The 17,759-nt window shown below is 53.5% G+C and overlaps 7 protein-coding genes across 7 annotated transcripts; 5 read left to right on the top strand and 2 right to left on the bottom strand.

Moving 5' to 3' along the window:
• Positions 1-1,728: 1,728 nt before the first annotated feature.
• GLOTRDRAFT_141245 (TPR-like protein) lies at positions 1,729-2,454 on the top strand (the record flags this gene model as incomplete). Its single annotated transcript, XM_007872367.1, has 4 exons — positions 1,729-1,888; positions 1,941-2,014; positions 2,065-2,277; positions 2,356-2,454. The coding sequence occupies 3 exons, from the start codon at positions 1,729-1,731 to the stop codon at positions 2,233-2,235; spliced, it is 405 nt and encodes a 134-aa protein (XP_007870558.1). The 3' UTR covers positions 2,236-2,277; positions 2,356-2,454.
• Positions 2,455-3,161: 707 nt separating this feature from the next.
• GLOTRDRAFT_141244 (uncharacterized protein) lies at positions 3,162-4,873 on the top strand (the record flags this gene model as incomplete). Its single annotated transcript, XM_007872366.1, has 6 exons — positions 3,162-3,712; positions 3,765-3,860; positions 3,913-4,332; positions 4,407-4,695; positions 4,770-4,802; positions 4,853-4,873. 6 exons carry the CDS (start codon positions 3,162-3,164, stop codon positions 4,871-4,873), a joined length of 1,410 nt encoding a protein of 469 aa, XP_007870557.1.
• Positions 4,874-7,594: 2,721 nt separating this feature from the next.
• GLOTRDRAFT_18134 (uncharacterized protein) lies at positions 7,595-7,897 on the top strand (the record flags this gene model as incomplete). The annotated part of the gene is made up of 1 exon (XM_007872183.1): positions 7,595-7,897. A coding segment is annotated over one exon (303 nt), but the record flags the coding sequence as incomplete, so codon positions are not given.
• A 333-nt stretch (positions 7,898-8,230) lies between these two features.
• Positions 8,231-8,693, top strand: GLOTRDRAFT_49352 (HAD-like protein; the record flags this gene model as incomplete). Its single annotated transcript, XM_007872189.1, has 2 exons — positions 8,231-8,291; positions 8,350-8,693. The coding sequence occupies 2 exons, from the start codon at positions 8,231-8,233 to the stop codon at positions 8,691-8,693; spliced, it is 405 nt and encodes a 134-aa protein (XP_007870380.1).
• Positions 8,694-11,425: 2,732 nt separating this feature from the next.
• On the top strand, positions 11,426-12,419 carry GLOTRDRAFT_112563 (uncharacterized protein). Its single transcript, XM_007872365.1, has 5 exons — positions 11,426-11,576; positions 11,641-11,840; positions 11,920-12,189; positions 12,249-12,347; positions 12,408-12,419. Exons 2-3 carry the CDS (start codon positions 11,675-11,677, stop codon positions 12,042-12,044), a joined length of 291 nt encoding a protein of 96 aa, XP_007870556.1. The 5' UTR covers positions 11,426-11,576; positions 11,641-11,674; the 3' UTR covers positions 12,045-12,189; positions 12,249-12,347; positions 12,408-12,419.
• A 2,672-nt stretch (positions 12,420-15,091) lies between these two features.
• GLOTRDRAFT_49415 (uncharacterized protein) lies at positions 15,092-15,536 on the bottom strand (the record flags this gene model as incomplete). The annotated part of the gene is made up of 2 exons (XM_007872196.1): positions 15,092-15,220; positions 15,276-15,536. The coding sequence occupies 2 exons, from the start codon at positions 15,534-15,536 to the stop codon at positions 15,092-15,094; spliced, it is 390 nt and encodes a 129-aa protein (XP_007870387.1).
• Positions 15,537-16,117: 581 nt separating this feature from the next.
• Positions 16,118-17,054, bottom strand: GLOTRDRAFT_96660 (uncharacterized protein; the record flags this gene model as incomplete). The annotated part of the gene is made up of 4 exons (XM_007872364.1): positions 16,118-16,658; positions 16,763-16,836; positions 16,890-16,920; positions 16,999-17,054. 4 exons carry the CDS (start codon positions 17,052-17,054, stop codon positions 16,118-16,120), a joined length of 702 nt encoding a protein of 233 aa, XP_007870555.1.
• Between the last annotated feature and the right edge of the window lie 705 nt (positions 17,055-17,759).

The following is a 17,759-nucleotide window of genomic DNA, read 5'->3' as shown; positions in this document are numbered from 1 at the left end:
TGGAATAGTGGCAGTGCCAGACGAGCTCTAGCGAAGCCGAGAGAGGCCGGCAGTAGCGTCCAGCCGAGCGGCAGTGCTCGAGCAGTTTTCTCGTCGTTCGACTTCCTGACCTCGACGACGACGTTCACCGACGACGAAGCGTTCCTACAGTAGACGCAGGCATATTACCTCGATTTAACCCACCCACCCGCACCTTTTCTTTACCATCCACATATGATCATACCAATTCATACAGTGATTACATTACAATGCATCATATACCAGTCCATGTAAGCTCATATGTGATGTGAACCTGTTGGAACTGCAAATCGCGGTACAAGTGGGGTATGCGCCTCGCCTTGCACCGCGTCCGAATCCCGACTAACCAGGATTCTCACCCAACCAGTTAGCAGTTCCTTCAGCTCGCACTCACGAGAGACGAGGCTGGAATGCATGAAGGAATCGCAAAATTATTCCATCCAAGTCCAAATGCGTACTTGCGGACTACTGACCTCCGTGTCGCTCCTTCACGGCGGCATGACCTTTGAAAGCCCAATGATCCTCTTCCGATATCGATAGCTCAGATTCTGCCATTGGGACGTGATCTCGAGGGACTATCCTATCGCACGATGTTTCCAGCTCTACTTAGCTCGTGGATTCTACTCGGACTCGAACTCTTACCACTGAACTACGGTCCGCGATATGACCGCATGCATAGGGGATGGCTTCTGCGTTCCCCGAGACAAGAAGGACCAAGAAAGGAGGGAGGGGTTAGATAAAATGCCTGCTGACGTGGCTCACACTGGCACTGTATCGTTTGATTGAAACAACATCTTGACTTGATTTCTACCTCAGAGCAGCGTGTAGCGATGCCAGCTAAGCAAGCGTCTGTTTGCAGTTGGACGCTCGTTTTACCACAATGTGCCTCCAGGCGGATTCTGACAAAGCAGTGGCTCCCTCCGAGAAGCACGATGCACATCGCGGCTGGTCGTGTGCAGCTGATGAAGCGAGAACTTCGCCCCTGCATAGGTGAGGAGTTTCGGGCACTCCCGGTTCTAAACCTATTCAGGTCTGTCCAGTCGCTATACTGTTCACTTTCCTCTGGAGGCATGCGAAAGGAGTCAAACCTATGTCGCCACCTTACCCGGTCGCCCAAAATCGTCTCAGTTCCAGGATGAACTGCTTTCTATCATGCCTCCGAAACTCCACCGCAATCAACATTTCTCACTAGTAAGTGACTTCTCGTGCGTGATTATCTTTCCGGCAGGGATCTCCCAAGGACCGAGTTCTATATTACTGCGCGCCGGCAGCAGCACTCGGGCGAAGCACTCACCTGAGCAGTGATGGAATCGACGGATCGCACGCGGGTCCCGCTTACCTGTTCGCTTCATTCAAGCCCCAGCTGCACACCATCCCCGTTCGTCAGTTTCGATATAACGCTTGGGGGTGTATAGTCGTCTCACCGGGAGGATGTACATGTCCGGTCCATATGTCGGAGTCTATAAGCCGCGGGACTGTTCAAGTGATCCGTTCGGACTTTACAATGACAGACGTCATGCGCCGAGGACATCCCGTTGATATCGATGCTAGACCGGTCCTTGGAGCCCCAGCCCCATCTGACGTATATGACTGACACGCACGGCACCAATAGATCTCTTGCATAACCGATGCCCGTCATCATAGTTTATCGACCGCACCATCGTCCACTGTCTCACCGCGATAGCAACGCGGACTATTCCTCATACACGAATGTCCAAGGCGGAGACGGGTGAGGCTGAACGCATAGAGCGCGAGCGCAAGACGGGATTGGCAGCGTACAAGAACAAAGATTTCAAGGCTGCCATCCGGCATCTCGAGAAGGCGCGGAAGGTATCTCCCGACGATATCTCGATCTTGGTTGCTCTGGGAGGTATGTCCCTGGACTCTGCCCGAGGAGTCGCAGTTGATTTTGGATTTTTCAGGGGCATACCTACACATCAAGGATTACCAGAAGAGTGTAGATGCCTGCGAGAAAGTCGTCCGTTTATGCGAAGGAGTGCGTCGCTTTACAGCAGGATGGTAGCGCTGCCGCTCACCCTCATATAGCGCCCAGAGGGTAACACACCTGCGGCCGAAGCATTAGCCACCCTGAGCCATGCATATTTCAAGCTGGGCGACGCGCCCCGAGCCCTCAAGTGCTATCGTCGTTCACTGGCCAAGTACCACGGGGACATTTTCAGCAAGTTGGATAAATCGAAGCTGCCTTCGAAGTCCTGATATTCGTGCGATTTCCCACCTTCATGGGACTGCTAGACGAGGGTACGTAGTCAGAGATTGTCATTGCAGGCAGTCAGCCTTGTTGACTAGATATCTTGTTGTATCACAATGTTCATGCAGTATCACTAAACTTTGTACTACACCACCCGTCGCAATGCGCTCATCTTGAAGTCGATTCGCATGACCACTCATCAATCATGTCGGGGACCAGACGAACACGAAGCACGAATCCGGGCCAGACGGACCGGAACTTTCCAACGTCATCCCTGCATGCCCACCCTCCTTGGACCACGACAGAGAGGTCGTTAATATCCTTCGTATCCCTACCACGACCCCCTTCCTCGACTTACAATTGCCCGCCATCCGTATCCTGAAGGCGTCATTTCTTCCTTCATTGTTGCTGTGTCCCCAACTTGTTTGCATCATCTTGCTTCGGATCCAGTTCGATGTGATACCCTAGTTCTCAATCTCATGACCTTGTGCGTCACCGCTTCCTCTTCCACGGCTACACTGGTTTGGGTGTAGTCCAGGAATAGACCCGCACATGCCATGATCCCTTCGGCCACATTGCGCTATAAGAGCGCCATTGGTGAGCAAAAGTTTCTTCATCGTGTGATAGCCTGCATGAATGAAGCAATGCATCATTTGTAAATGTTCTCTCATAAGTAGTAGAAATGTTAACGGTTGTAGGGTATCTAAGAGAGACAATTGTTCGACCCGAGTCCTTGTTTGACCTCCGTGTCGGATACGTACGCTGTATTCTTTCTCTGCGAGTGCTGATATCGCTAGCTTTATGAAGAAAAGAAGTTTCCTGAAGCTGTGGAGACCCGGCGTATCCCGTGGTATAAGGTCCACGTTGCGCTGGGGTGCACTGCAGCCTACCTTCCACCCCGCCGCCACCAAGGCCGGTCCTGTCAGGTTGCAACATGACATCGACGTCCGTGATAACTCAGACTCGCGAGCTTGCGGTCTTCGAAGACGAGGGCGACAACAATGACTTCATGAGTCTTGTTATCTCCCTCCAACTCGAGGACCTGGAAGCAATGGAAGCCACCGACAAAGGTAAAGCCCGCGACGACTCCGGGTTAGGGGACACCGTGTACAGCATATACAGAGCGGAGCTGGAGGCGATGCGGCGCTGCCTTGAAGATCAGAAGATCGCGCAGAGTATGGATGCCGCGCTGGACGCGGATGCGGGGATCCTGGAGGAGGTCTTGCGAGAGGAGGCAATTGCCCGTCGTGACCATGAACTGGCGGTTGCGCTCTCGCAGGGCCGAGAGATACCCCAAGAAGAGCCGCAACCTCAGCCTGCAGCAAAGCCGCCGGGGGAGGGTTATCGTCCGTCGGCGACGAGCACAAGAACTCCGACGCCTGTTCAGCAACCGAAGACCAAAGAGGTCTCTGAGCACTCGATTTCACCTAGATCCCAAACGTCGTCAAGTGATGGACAAGGGACGAGTATCGCGTCCAGCTCAAGGTTGGTCGGACGTTGGCCTGGATATACGCGCTCAAACCTCATATTCCTCTAGGATAATTACAGCAGTGCAGAATATAATCAAGTTCGAGTGCGTGATCTGCATGACCTCCGTCGGCTCCGATCAGGCAGTCAAGGTCCCTTGTGGGCAGTGCGTGCTGCCAACCACTCCTTGTGATCAGCTAACAAACCGAATGATGCAGCCACTACGACTTTGACTGCCTCGTTGAGCTCTTCCTCCAGGCAACCAAAGACGAAAGCCTCATGCCCGCGCGCTGCTGCAAACAACCCATCCCGCTCGACCTCGCGCGCCCGCACCTGACATCGCAACAGGCCCTCGAGTATCGCGCGAAGGAGATCGAGCACGACACGCCGAACAGGCTGTACTGCCCGCGTGCGACGTGCTCCGCCTTCCTCGGCGCGGCGGGGGGCGCCGGTACTGTGACGTGCTACCGGTGCGCGGTAAGGGTGTGCAAGGAGTGCAAGGCGCTCGAGCACCCACTGGGGGAGTGCCGCCCTGACTTTGGCGACGAGACGATGCTCGAGCTTGCTAGAAGGGAGGGATACCAGCGCTGCCCGGTGTGCCACCGCTTCACGGAGCTCGCGCATGGGTGTTACCACATGTGCGTTTGCGTGCCTTACCCCTCCATAGTACTCACACTCACATCAACGTGAACCCTCGCGTTCTCATGATCAGGACGTGCGTGTGCAGGGCCCAGTTCTGCTACCTCTGCGGGGCGCGCTGGAAGACGTGCAAATGCCGGGAGTGGGACGAGGAGCGACTGCTAGACCGCGCGCAGGCGCAGGTCCGAGCGGAGTTCGGGAGGCCCGCCCAGGCGGCACAGGTGCCCCTCTTTCGCCAGCGCGTCGCGCAGGCCGTGGATTACCTACGAGATAACCACGACTGCTCACACCCAAGGTGGCGGTACCGCGCTGGCGGCGACAACTGCGAGGAGTGTGGCCATTATTTGCCGCAGTTCTTGCTGGTGAGTCGATAGCTGGTTGATTTATCAGAAGGCTGATGGAGGGCGGTAGTGCTGCGCCCGGTGCCGGATGCTAGCGTGTGTTCGGTGCACCAGGAACCGTCTCTAAGGTACGTACGTGCTTTGCTTCTTGCTATAACATGAGAACTTGGTCTCGTAGACGGCTGTCACCTGGATGTGAGCTTCATATCTATAGTATTCAATACGATCTGAATGTTATGTACCCCATTTCACTCACTCTGAGAGTGAGAGATATCGGACCCACACTCACTTTGTCCCGACCGAGAAATACAGTAGCATAACGTACCTATGTCTCGTGGTGTTCACAGCATCTATGCACTGCTGGTCTCGTGGTCAATCGGAAATGAATTGGCACCGCATTCGAAACCTCCCTCGGTCGATCGTGATCGACCGAGGGGGACTTCGCGAATGGGTTGTTGTCAGAGGTGGGACGAGATACGCTGGCGACGGGAGATGAATGTGGTTATGGTCCGACGTGTCAGGATATGAGCCGGTGAATGGTAAATGGCATTCTGCGGTTGGGAGGCGAGAGACAATGGGATGGCGATGCCGGCGTGGTGAGTGCGAAGATAAGGGATGAACGTATGTATGGGTGGGCGGGACTTGGCTGTGCCGATCTGCTCGGTGCTGTCGGTGTCGATGATCACGGGGCGACAGACGCCGACTCGAAGGCGGTTTGTTTCCTGTTTGGGGCGGGAATCGCGTCATGTCAAAGGCATTGCGTCGTGCTGTGGATTGCATACGAAACCGGTTCTCGCTATTCACCCGCAGTAGGCGGGTCGACGAGCATTTCTACGGGTTGAAAGTCGAAAGAGCGATAAACAAGAGAGGTACTCACGCATTAATCGGGAATAGGAACTTGCCGTCGCCGACTATTCATCTTAGCCACGAGCGATCATTCCGTAGATTGTAGACTTACCGAAGAAGTAGCCCTCAAATTTAGCACAAGCTCCCGCTGCCAGTGTGCCCTGATTACTTCGATCCTTGTTTCTCCGAGGGCGGAAATGAAGGAAACAGCACATGGCTGCCGCCAGGATAGCGGTGATGAAGATACGAGTCGCACGCCAGTAGAAACCGACTCCCGCGACACAGAAGTAAGTGCGTGCAGCCAAGACCGTCGACGGGCGGGATAACTGCGGGCAAGGTCGGCAACACAAGTCATGAGCGCATACAGCATCAGTCCTCGAAGACGCCCTCAGCATGCAGACCAGTATTCCCTTCGCGAACAAGGACACAATCGTACCCTGATTCCCCCCGCCTTTGTCATCTGCCAGGAGAGCGCAGATTGGAGGGAAGAAAGCGTGTGATGCGCCGATATAACCGACCGTGGTTAGTTGCTAGTCCATACGTGACTTCGAGGGTGGCCCCTTATCCTCCAAATCGTTGTAAACCGCGCTGTCGTTCATCTATGCCCAATCTGAGATGACTGGCTCAAAAAGCGCCGTCGGAGGATTTATCACATGGGAACGAGACGATGGCTTCTGTTGTCGTCGTGAAATGCGCGGAGTGCAGGAAACTCAGATGAAAGCACTTGTGCTCCACTCCTGCAACGATATCACAGTGCCAACTCATCATGCTCCCCCAGATGTTGTGGAGCCGTGTTGTTATTTCGCAACCAACGCAGCTTCCTCTCGATATCGGACTGATATCGTACCACGAAAACGCACATGTACGTAGAAACGTACAAACGTTCGTCCCATCTTTACGTGCGGGTGGAGCGGTGAAACCCCAAAGGAATGCGAGCTACAACAAAGCCCGCACCCTACCTGTCAAGATGTCACACAAGCTGGCGTTCAGTATACCTTCCCTCCATGTGACGGAAACGCCAGCAGGCTGCAGCGGATCCTGTGCGTTTGTAGGCAGCGTCTCTGGCGGCGGGTATGACGAGTATGGAAGTGGAGCGGCGTTACGCCAAACGCCGGGCTTCTGAGCTTCGCGAAGCTGTACAGCCACAATCTCCCCTGAGCTCCGTTGGCCCGATATGTAATCCACCTTTCGGGATTTGTGACTTCATTTGTGGTAGCCGATGACCTCGGGGTGCTTGAACAGTTCCTGCCTCAGTTTCATTGAATACGCCATTGGGTCTACTTGCAGCGAAGACTGTCCGAGCATATACATGCAATCTGATTGCGTGCAGTTCGCACCCTGGAATTTGAATGCCGACGTCGTTAGATAGAACGGCATGAGTGAGATTAGGTTGGTGGAGCTACCGGAGTCATTCGGATAAGCAACCCCCGTCAAACATCTGCTCTGCCGATAAACGGCGGGTGCTCCAACTACAAATTGCAAGTGATCGCAAACGGGTTAACGCCCGCCAGTTTCCTTTCCGGGAGGAGTGCGTCCATCGATGGGCTGGTATGTCGTCCAAAGGAGGAAAGATCAGAGAGACGCCAAGTTTGCGCGCCCCTCAGCGTTGCGTTCGGTGAGGGCGATGATGCACGGGAAGTTTCCGGAACCGCTCCCTCGGGCTCCTGTGTGCATATGCGATCTGAGGGCTCCCTGCGACCACAACGCCCTTTGTCTTCGGCCGCTAACCTGCTCGCTGCTCCAACACTTCTGTCTTTTATCCAGTTTTCATAACCCCTGACGTCACACTCCCTCTGTCGCTATATAAGCCTGCGCTGCCTGCCATGGAAAAACAACAAACAGACAATCGTCGAAACATACCAACGACTCCTTTCTTCCACTCGACTCTTGTCTGAAAATGTCTTCACCACTCTCAAACTCACCGTCTTCGACCCGCTCTGCCTCTCCCTCGAGCGACAATGTCAAGACGTTCTATGCCGACGCCGTCCTCTTTGACATGGTGTGTATCCTTCCCATCATTCCTTACTTATCCTTTGTCTCGGACCGATCGCTAACTGCGGTAGTGTGTTGACAGGATGGCACCCTAACCGACTCTATCGCAGCAGTCGAGGCTGCCTGGGGCAAGGTCGCAAAGGACATCGGTCAAGACCCGAAGCACGTCATCGCCGCGACCCACGGCAAGCGCGCGATCGACAACCTCGCCGAGTTCAAGCCTGACATCAAGAAGCACGAGATGGACGACGCCGTGCGCCAGTTCGAGGAGACCATCCTCTACTTCGCTGACGCGTACAACCTCCACGGGCCGGGCTCCCAGCCGTCCACGCCCGGCAGCTGGACGCCCATGGTCTCCACTCCGCTCTCCTCCGGCGCGGCCACCCCCGAGCTGTCGCGCACGCCCGCGAGCTCCGCCCCGCCTTCGCGTTCGTCGTCCTTCTCCGTCTCGCAGCGCCCGAACCCCTTCGCGACCGTGCAGTCGCAGTACACCCAGTCCTTCCGCCGCCCGTCCTTCGGCACGCGCCTGAACAACATGCTCACGATGAGCGCGCTCCCCGAGAGCGAGAGCGCGGTGTTCGAGGACCCGATTATGGAGGAGGACCACCAGGAGATTATCGCGGCGGACAGCAAGGAGGCGAAGCACATGCTGCAGGCGTGGCAGCTCGAGGCGGCGAGCGTCGACCGCTCGGTCAAGATCCTCCCCGGCGTGAAGAAGATGATCAGTAGTATCCCCGAGGGACGCTACGCTGTCGCAACGTCCGGCGCAAAAACATATGGTGAGTCTGCCGGTCCTTCTTGGCTCATAGAATCGCATACTCACCAGTTTCCCGTCAGCCTACGGATGCATGACCCGCGTTGGCATCACCCCGCCCCCCGTCACCATCACCGCAGACGACAAGCGCCTCAAAGCCGGCAAGCCCGCGCCGGACCCGTTCATCCTTGCCGCCGAGTGCCTCGGCTTCGACCCGAAGAACTGCGTCGTCTTCGAGGACTCGCCGTCGGGCATCAAGGCCGGTGTCGCGAGCGGCGCGACGGTCATCGCCGTCTGCACGAGCCACACGCGCAGCAAGATCGAGAACTGCGGCGCGCACTATATCGTGGAGAACATGGAGCGCGTCAAGTGCGAGCCCGTGGGCGAGGGGAAGGATATGAAGCTCAAGTTCACGGTCTACCTATGATCGCGGGTGGCTTCCTCGTCTCCTTGTTTTCGTCTTCCTTGCGTTCCTCTCATCTCGTTGTCGCTAATATCCCCCCTACCCTTCTGTACTCATACCCCTGTATCGTCGTAGGCCTCGGTTCGCGTTCACGTTTGCATTTACGGATGTCTTTCGTCTCGTCCAGGATCGCTGACTGCGCGTGTCCCTCCTCTCCCTCCATCTGTAGCTATATCTCGCATTTTTCATCTCTCGCTTTCCTCTCCGCTTGTCGTGCATACCACTAGTAGATAGATTACCCGTCAATAGATGCGTGTTTGTGGCCCAACCTGACAGTGGGGTGGACCGGCATCGTACGTTGTATGGCACGGTTGTCTGAGTGCCAAGCGCCGCCAGCGTTGTATGTGAGTATGCATGAGCGTCTTTGCCATTACGCGTGAGTGTCTGCCTCTTCTAAGCAGCGTCCAAGACACTTGCTCTGAGTGCCTTGATCACACATGTCGGGACCAAGGAGTGCCTTTGCCACTACGGACCAGTGTGTTTGCCGCTTGGGATGCGTGTCTTTTCCACTTCATATGCGTGCCTTATGGCACTACTGTGGAGGGTCCAAGACACTTGCTCTAAGTGCCTTGGTCGCTCACCGAGGAGTGCTTTTGCCACTACGAACAAGTGCCTCGGGCACTACGCACAAGTGTCTTTGCCACTTCGGATGGGTGTCTTTCGCACAACTGAGGAGTGTCCAAGACGCTTGCTATAAGTGTATTAACGTTGTGCACTACGGACAAGTGCCTTGGTCACTCACCGGAAGTGCCTTTGTCACTAGTAGACTCACTACGGGCAAGTGTCTTTAGCACTCCAGATGCGTGCCTCCGGCACTACTGAGGAGTGTCAAAGACACTTGGTATAAGTGCTTTGGGCTCTATGGACCAGTACCCTTGTCATACTCTTGGTCACTCGCTAGCTGGTGTCTTGGCCACAGCGCACGAGTGCCTTGGGATGCCACTCACCAACGTCAATGCCTGCCCCTCTATTGATTGCGTGACGCCGTCACCACTATGCGGTCAACTTGTCTCCTGACCGCCATACACTTCACCCTCTATCAATTCATCCATTGTATGATACGTCGCCTGTACGGCTGGTTTCAGAACTTGCAAAGTCTGAAGTGGCGCAGAAAAGGCGATGTGTCATACACGGCGGCAAAATCATGTCCTCGGAATCTAACGCTCGTGTCGACTGTGATTGGACTCGCATCTTGAACTTGGACTTCTAGAACCACGACGTACACGCGAGGTCTCTGCATTCATTTTATTGAGGATGGATTTAAGAGGCATCTATATTCTCCGGTGGGGCTAACACGGAGCGAAAACAGCAGGCGACGTCTTTTCTCCGTTATTCCCCCTCTCCTCCTGCCTCCACGCCCTTGCACTGATCTGAAGAAGGGAGAAGTTAGTGAGGAGAATCTGAGAACAGTGGTTATACGATGGAGATTCTGGTATACTTCCCGCTTTCTGCTTCTCTCTTGCGCTATGTATGGTCTGTGATGCTTTATACGAGGTCTGATCTCTTTCATCGACGTTTCGCGTTTATGCGCCATCCCATGCTGTTCCACTGCTACACCCTCTATTTCTAACCGTCTTGTGCGTAACGCCGACTCCTGTCTGGTTCTGGGTGGTCCCTAACGAATCTCCCTGCTTCCACTCCATTCAACTGTCAAAGGTGCCGAAGATGTGTGGATGTTGCTGCATCTCGACCACTGGACGTGGACATTCTATGCGGCAACCATGATTCGCTTCAGAGCTCGTCTCCCGACAGCATCTCATGGTACACGGTATGTCTACTTTGCAAGCCATGACTTTGGCAGGAATCGTTTGCCAGTGACCAGCTGAAGATTTTCGACACGGGATATTAGTTGGCATGTAAGGAAGATCGGATCCGCGTTCTGCCTGAAATTATAAACAGGGTCCCTCGTCCACACGTATGACAGTTATGCGCATATAGCGCAATTGTCCGCCCGTCCCTAAGCCGATGCAATCTGAGCTAGTGAGCAGTTTACGCAGTCAGTCGCCGTCTCTCCTGAAGTATCTTCCGATGACACGTACTTATAACGGGCATGCACACGGCCGGCAGTTCGGGATAATGACTGGTGTCGGCTGAGGTCCCGCTCGGACAGGGCCTGGAGGACACCAGCAGCAGGGGCGCAAAGTTGGTACTGGTGTTTCGGATGCCGGGGAGGCTGCTGCGAAGCCTGCCATGGCGATTAGCAGTATTTGCGTAAGACGGGTGGTGAGCATGTTTGTGTGGTTCTTGTTTCTTAGTCTCTACCTGAGCTGGCGGGCTTTTATATATATCCCTAGCAAGTGCACCTAGAGAGGCATCTATAGATTGACTGGTCCCCTTTGATATCTCCGACTATGATGGACCTACGGTGCGAAGTGACTAGTCGCTAGTGCGTGAAGAATGACTGACACTGTGTTTCACCAGCACGGACCTGAGAGAACTCGGGCCAGCGTATCTGCGGCAGGTGGATTCTCTCGCAAGTGTCGATCGATGGGGGTTCGAGACGCATGGGCGCACTGAGCTTGTGGCCAACCATGACATTTCCCATTGCGGATTCTGCCAAAGACTAACGCAACTTGCGAGTCTGCGAGTCTGCGAGTCGTTCGCAACAGAACGATCACACGTCCCCTGCCGCGCTGGTGCGTAGTCTATCAACAGGTTCGTCCGGCATTGTTGACACGCTCGATAGTGGTACTCTGCTCATACGGTCGAATAGTATAGAATTACAAGCAAGCGTCTGCGGATACTCTGCAATCAACGGACGGGTGCGTGCTTGTAAATCTTCTTTATTCTCAGGCAATCCTCTCCCCATAACCCCTCGATACTGTTTGCGGCCCATGGCTTTCAAGTGTAAGCTGAAAACGAATTTCCGTTTATGTTATCGTCCATCGTCGCAATTAATTCATATCTCCAGCGTACCCTTATAGGGGACACGCGCAGGTCTGACAATGCCGGGATATGGCGTGTGCCTCGATTGGTATGGTTGCAATTGTAGGGCCTGGAGGGCAAGTACAGCATGGCAGCACTGCCGTAGTCACCGGAGCTGGAGTTGCCAGCGCAAGGCCAGCGAGAGCGAGCAACATGATTCGAAGACAGTGCGCTGTGAACATGTTGGTGAGTAAATAAGTATCCGTATTCGCTCTCGACTTATATAGTCCGCGCGCTGCGTCAACTGCTACTTTGCCGGAGCTAGCCGATGCGTATTATACCCGTGCTCCCATTCCAACGCTGCCTATGGAAAATGACATGAATTTCCTAGTGCTCACGGCCATCGTTAGCGACTTCCCATGGCACTACCGCTGGCGAATGTCAAGTTGATCCAGGCACAAAAGCGCATCCAAACGTGTCTTCGACCGACAAGAATGCATTATCCGGAGTGCGAACCGTGCAAGTCTCGCAATGACTCTGGATGGCACTGCACCCGACGACGTATTATTCATATACATTGCATTGAGATATTCAGGTACGCTTTCGCAGGAATGCTCTCGTGAAGGCTTTGTTACTGCATATGTCAACGGCCAGTTAGACACTCTGTCCCAGGGATTGCCACCGACGCCTCGGTTCTCATTTGGTACAGGTGCACCAAGAGCAGTATATCTGTTTCAGTGAGCTCCATACCAGGTGAGCTAATCTACGGCAACCGGGCTATGATATGAGCGGGTGTTGATGAACATTTGGTAGCATCTACCACTCAATGGCAGATTACCGATGACATTGTGATGCGTACACGTCATACCGTTGAATCTTGAATAGAACGCCACAGGCACCCAATTTCACCTCACGCTGGCTAGTTTGGCTGCGGTAAAGTCGTACCTCGATTCCGCCACGGTACAAGGGCGAATGCAGCATTGCCTTCCTCGGGCGATCCAATATCAAGGTGTTCTCCGCTCGGCGCGGACCACCCGTCCAGAAACTGTGCCGTCTCACTTGCGTACCTTGATGTTAAGGAGCATGTTGGCAGGGCAATTCAGTAATGCTCGAACTGGGCTTCGAAGACAATGTACGGCGGGGCAAGGTACTATTCCCTTCGGTACAATATCGTTTTATACCGTTCGATCTCCCGATTACCATTCAACCGCCGCTTCAAGTCAAATGTATTGGCACTTGCATCGGACGTTTTATGCCGGCAGATGTACAAAAATTACTCCAAGGAGCGAATGCATGTTACAGGTCCACGTATGAGGGTCAGTCTTGCTGATACATATTTTTCAGTCCGCAGACACCGCCGCCGGTGCGCCGTGCTTGTCCGTACCACCTGTTTCCTGCCTACTCGACCGTTATGAGGACTGTTTCGAAGTAGACTGACTGGACCGGAGGAACGCTCGAGAATCAGTAAGGGTCACTGTTTGCAACGTAACGAGCACTTACATCGGCATATTTTCACTCAGCATTGCACACCTCGCATACCGTGCAGACAGGGCCAACACCGTACTTGATAGGAGGGCACGGGCAGCAATACGGTGACGGTTCGGGTAGGGCTACAGCGCTGACAGAAACTATGGCAGCGACTGCGACGAGCAATAATCCTGCCAGGCGGGTGGTGAACATCTCGAGGGTCTGGTAAGCCGTTGTATGTGGCTTGCGTTATTTTGCTGAACGGCCCGATCTTTATACGTTTAAGCAAGTCAGTTGTGACATATAGTCCACGACGTTATATCCTATGTCTGTCACGCATTCTCGCCGTTCTCCCGTATCGAATTAGCGCCCTCAGTGCGAGAATTTGCGTTCCTGGAATGTGCGTACCGAAGAGTCCGGATTAGTTTCGACCGTAACGCAGAGAGAGGACATCTCCTGAAGGTCGGGGGTGCTAGGTACCCGTCATTCTATTGCATATTCAGATTCTGGATGAACAGCTGGCTCACCTCCCAATCATTGCGGTGGCAATGGGGCAGCAAAGTAAGCTGCTTGTGTGGCTCTTGTTATTTAGTGTTCCCTGCTTCTTCCAGATGAAGCAAATACTGCCTAGTGCCACGAACTTGGTGCCACTGCACGTGCGTCAGCACGAACAACAATCCCTTGAAGTTCAAACTGAATTGGAACGTTTCGCGCCCGGGAGCCATGCTTAAGGGTTCCCAATGCATATGTGCCCTTGCTCCCCACGCTCAAAATAATAGGATGAACTGCGCTGGTTCGAGGATGAATTTCAATGCACGTTCTTAGGGTCTGTGTGATCCACATTCACTGGTGGAAACTCGGCGACCATCATGTCTCTGGTGCTCCACCACCTGACAAGACTAAAAAAGTGGTGCCGCAGCCAGCATCCAGGTGACTTGACCTTCAAGTTGACTAACAGCAGAATTCGCAATACGCAGGCCATGTAGAACCCGCGATGGTTTGCAGAGGCGAACATATTCATCCGTCTTGCCGTAATGAAGTCATTACTCCGTTTTGTGCCTTTCACGACCTATATAAGTATGTGGAGTCCGGGGTGTCTCATCGGTTGACTCGGGAACGGCGAACGAAACATATAAGAAAATAGAAATCACTTTGAGATCAGAGCAAGAGGGAGGGGGGGTTTCATAGACCTCTAAGCGTTATTCATTCGGCGGCCTCATTGGCACTAGGACTTGAGCTACAACGTGTTACTCTTCAATAGGCTGTGATACGAGCAAGACAAGACGCTTCGAAGTCAAGCGCAACCTGCCAATGTCTCGGAGAGACTCCTGAGTCCTTTGAATAATATTACAGAGACAGACATTGGGAGGCTGAGACGGTACGTTCGTTATCTCGAAGTTTGGGTCTGCAACCTACATTCGCTAATGCTTGGTTTCTGCCACCTGGAATATCTCTCTCGGCTGTGTCCCTGTGAATGTCTGATATTCATTCAAGATGCGAGCAAGGGAAGAATATTCTATTCGAGCAGACGGACTAATATCAGAATGGACAGAGGATGGACGTTGATTATTATGGACTTGGGCGAATTTCTCAGCAACGTAGTCCATTTCACGAACAAATGTCAATGATGTGTACTGTAATGCGAGGCAGCTTGCACTCTTCATGTTAACTTCGATGCATCTCCGAGATACATAATATCCTGTCGCCGGTGGAAATGAGACTACACATCAATGTATTCCTCTGACAAGTGCTACAGTAAGAGAAAACCGTCCTGTAAGATTCCGATGCCCGATACTAATACATGCGATAATCGACTAGTGGGTCATAGATCCGGGAGGTACAATAGGGACAGGCTTATCAACAATAACCTGGTTCAGAGCGGATACCTTGCGGTAGTCAGGGAGCCTGACTGGTCCGGGGCCTCCAATGAACGGCGTCTGTCCGGAGCTCTTGAAAGGCAAAGGAGTAGGGTCGATGTCTCGGTATTGCTTGATTCTAGGTGGTATTTCAAGTCAGTGATACAACCACGGTTAATAGATAAAATCAAAGAGAACATACATGACATTCACGGAAGAGCTGGCAGTGGATGCCTGCGCACCTCCGAAGACCCTTAACTCACTGTAAAAGGTGGCTTCATAGAAGACGCCCACAGTTCCTGCCTGCAGGAGGAACGAAGCTGAGTAAGAGTGTGGAGCATTCGACTCTCGGACTAACCTCTGTGGGCGACTTCTCGCTGTCGGGTACTTCAACGGCACCGTCGTACTTGACGGTGGCAGAGGCTTCCAGGAAAGCTTCTCCTTGCAACTGCTGCTTGTATTGAGCAACAGATGTCTTGACACCATTGACTGTGATGACAGCGTCAGGAGCAATGAAGGCGTCGAAGGCCTGGTTAAATGCTTGAGAATTAGTGGCCTCGAAGATAGCGGACAAGTGTTCTTCGGTCCACTGAGTGAGACTGGGAGGTACGATTGACATATTGGTTGTGCTGGTGGTATGCGTGAACGGGGTGTGGGAGTATGCTCTGTAGGATTCATTGGGGATTTTATACGTCTGTAAGCTTAGGGTGATTCTATTAGGTTCGTGAAGGCTTCGTGTATTGGACCGCCCCCCAGCAGCGCCATGGAGTTGACCAGACACCCCGCTGTTCGAACGGAGGAACGTGCGCGTGTTAGAACGTATGAAGAAAGGAGTTGACATAAGTACCGTTCGGGCCGTACGAAGCAAAGAACGCATCCCTACTCACTTTTACAGACGGCTGGGGCGCTCGCGATCGCGGCGGTGCCGGAGTTTACTGCTGCCCATTTGCGGCATCGTCTGGACCCCTTGATGCGCCACAATAATGCTAAAACATTGTGTATCCGGCACTCTGACATTGACTCGATACTGCTGACGCCAGGGGTGCCTCCGTGTTGATATACATCAGTACGTCAAACTGACGGACTTAGTATAGATTACGTACACAACTGAATCGCTACCGAGGCTGGACAGACACAACGGTGACCACAAAGAGTATGAAGAAGGGTAACCTTGAGCACGGGCCGGGTCCAGGTACGTGGTTAGAACTGGCCATACCAGCCAGCCCAGTCATCCTTCAGAATAGTACCCCGAGGTCCTGCCGCGTCCGAATACATCGGCGCGACACGCTTTGTACGAGATGCCGAGTCCAAGTTCCAATATGTAGGGTTAGTCAGAAGGCTGAGCGGATCAGTGGCAGGGTATAAATAGAATGAGGTGCAGAATACCCCTCTCCGGTGACTTGCACGGGCAACATGATGACCGTCATATAACAAACTCTGAGCAGGGAGGATCTGACCTGACTGGGGCAAGTGTAATAGCTCCTGGGACGAGCGGTACGCTGCTCTTGAGTCAGTGGGGTTCTTTGTGATCCAATAAGACGGTCGGACAAGGTTACTGCCCAACTGCGGTCGAATAGAGTCTTTGGGGCTAGCGCTCCTGACTTGCGGCAGGATAAAGCCCTCTGCGGATAAAGCCCTCTGAGCGACGCTGCGGTATTGACGGCTAACGTATGAATTGACGGAGGGATCCTTCAAAGGGACTTCAATCGTCAAAGGACGTAGTGACCCGGTGATACATCCGCTGAACGATGCGTAGTCGCAAGTGCCGGCATAGCGGGAATATGAGCGTGCCTGGAGGCGGCGTAGATTATTGGCCTGCGCAGTTCCATGACACATGCGACCTACGGCGCTGATGTCGGTGGGTCGTGTGGCGAGAAGGACAAGCCAGATGCGCTCAAATTGCCGAACGTGGTTTGAACCTGGGAACACAAATACAGCATCAGAGAAAGACACATATGTCACGAACACGCACGTTTGGGCTTTGGGAATTAAAGTGAACCGCCCTGGAATCAACTTATAAAGGGGAGCAGAGAAAGCAAAGGTAGCATTCAAGCGTCCCTCTTCAGAGACAATCGACACACATGCGCAGCTTCAGTGTTCTCATCTCTTTCACCGTCGCATTGGCAGGTATCGCCATGGCCACACCCACCCCGACATGCGATTGCTCTGCCCCACCGGCGATTCGAGCGCGCCAGATTTGCCACTGTCCTATCGAGCCCGTTCAAACATGCCACTGTTCGCCGACGACACCCCTGCACGTCCGTCAGCAATGCAACTGCCCAATCGAGACGGTTTAAAGTAAGTCACCATTGCATGGACACCACGTTCATGAGTCTCACACTATTTCTGCACAGGGACAAGAGCAGTGCTCAACCGCTGGGATAATCTAGGAGGGTCACTGCATCAGACTATTCATCGCTCCGCTGAAGTGTACAATTGAGTTCAGTTGAAGGGTGGACACCTTTGTACATACGCATATGTGCATTTGACGCATGCCTTCTAATCCCGAGATTATGGTCAAATGACCTTTGTTTGTCTAAAGAGCAATGTCCTGGAGGGTACATATTAATATGTTAATGGGCGACAGGGGCGCACATGCGACAGCTGTCAATGGCCCGAAATTGTGCCCGATGGAATGCTGCGTTCGTCAGCTGTCAGGAAACATATCAATAGCGTGAGCACCCGCTGGGACCATGGGTCGGGTTAACTCCTCCGAAACCGGGCAGTCGAAAACCCACCGTACCGCGTCACACCTACAGAAAAATGCGTAACTGGCCTCCAGTCAGCAGAACAAGATGGGGTAAGCCCGGATAGCTCGTGTTCAGGTGGATGATGGGCCGAA

This window comes from Gloeophyllum trabeum (assembly GCF_000344685.1).
Source record: "Gloeophyllum trabeum ATCC 11539 unplaced genomic scaffold GLOTRscaffold_00017, whole genome shotgun sequence".
Lineage (NCBI taxonomy): Eukaryota > Fungi > Basidiomycota > Agaricomycetes > Gloeophyllales > Gloeophyllaceae > Gloeophyllum > Gloeophyllum trabeum.
Note: the sequence above shows the minus strand (reverse complement) of the source record. Positions and strands in the feature narration are given on the sequence as shown.

Bases quoted from the DNA above. Each gene is read 5' to 3' on its own strand.
- GLOTRDRAFT_112563 (XM_007872365.1), top strand. From the start codon at position 11,675: ATGCCGGGATATGGCGTGTGCCTCGATTGGTATGGTTGCAATTGTAGG. The intron at 11,841-11,919 runs GTGAGTAAATAA...TGCCGGAGCTAG, and splicing joins AGTGCGCTGTGAACATGTTG to CCGATGCGTATTATACCCGT.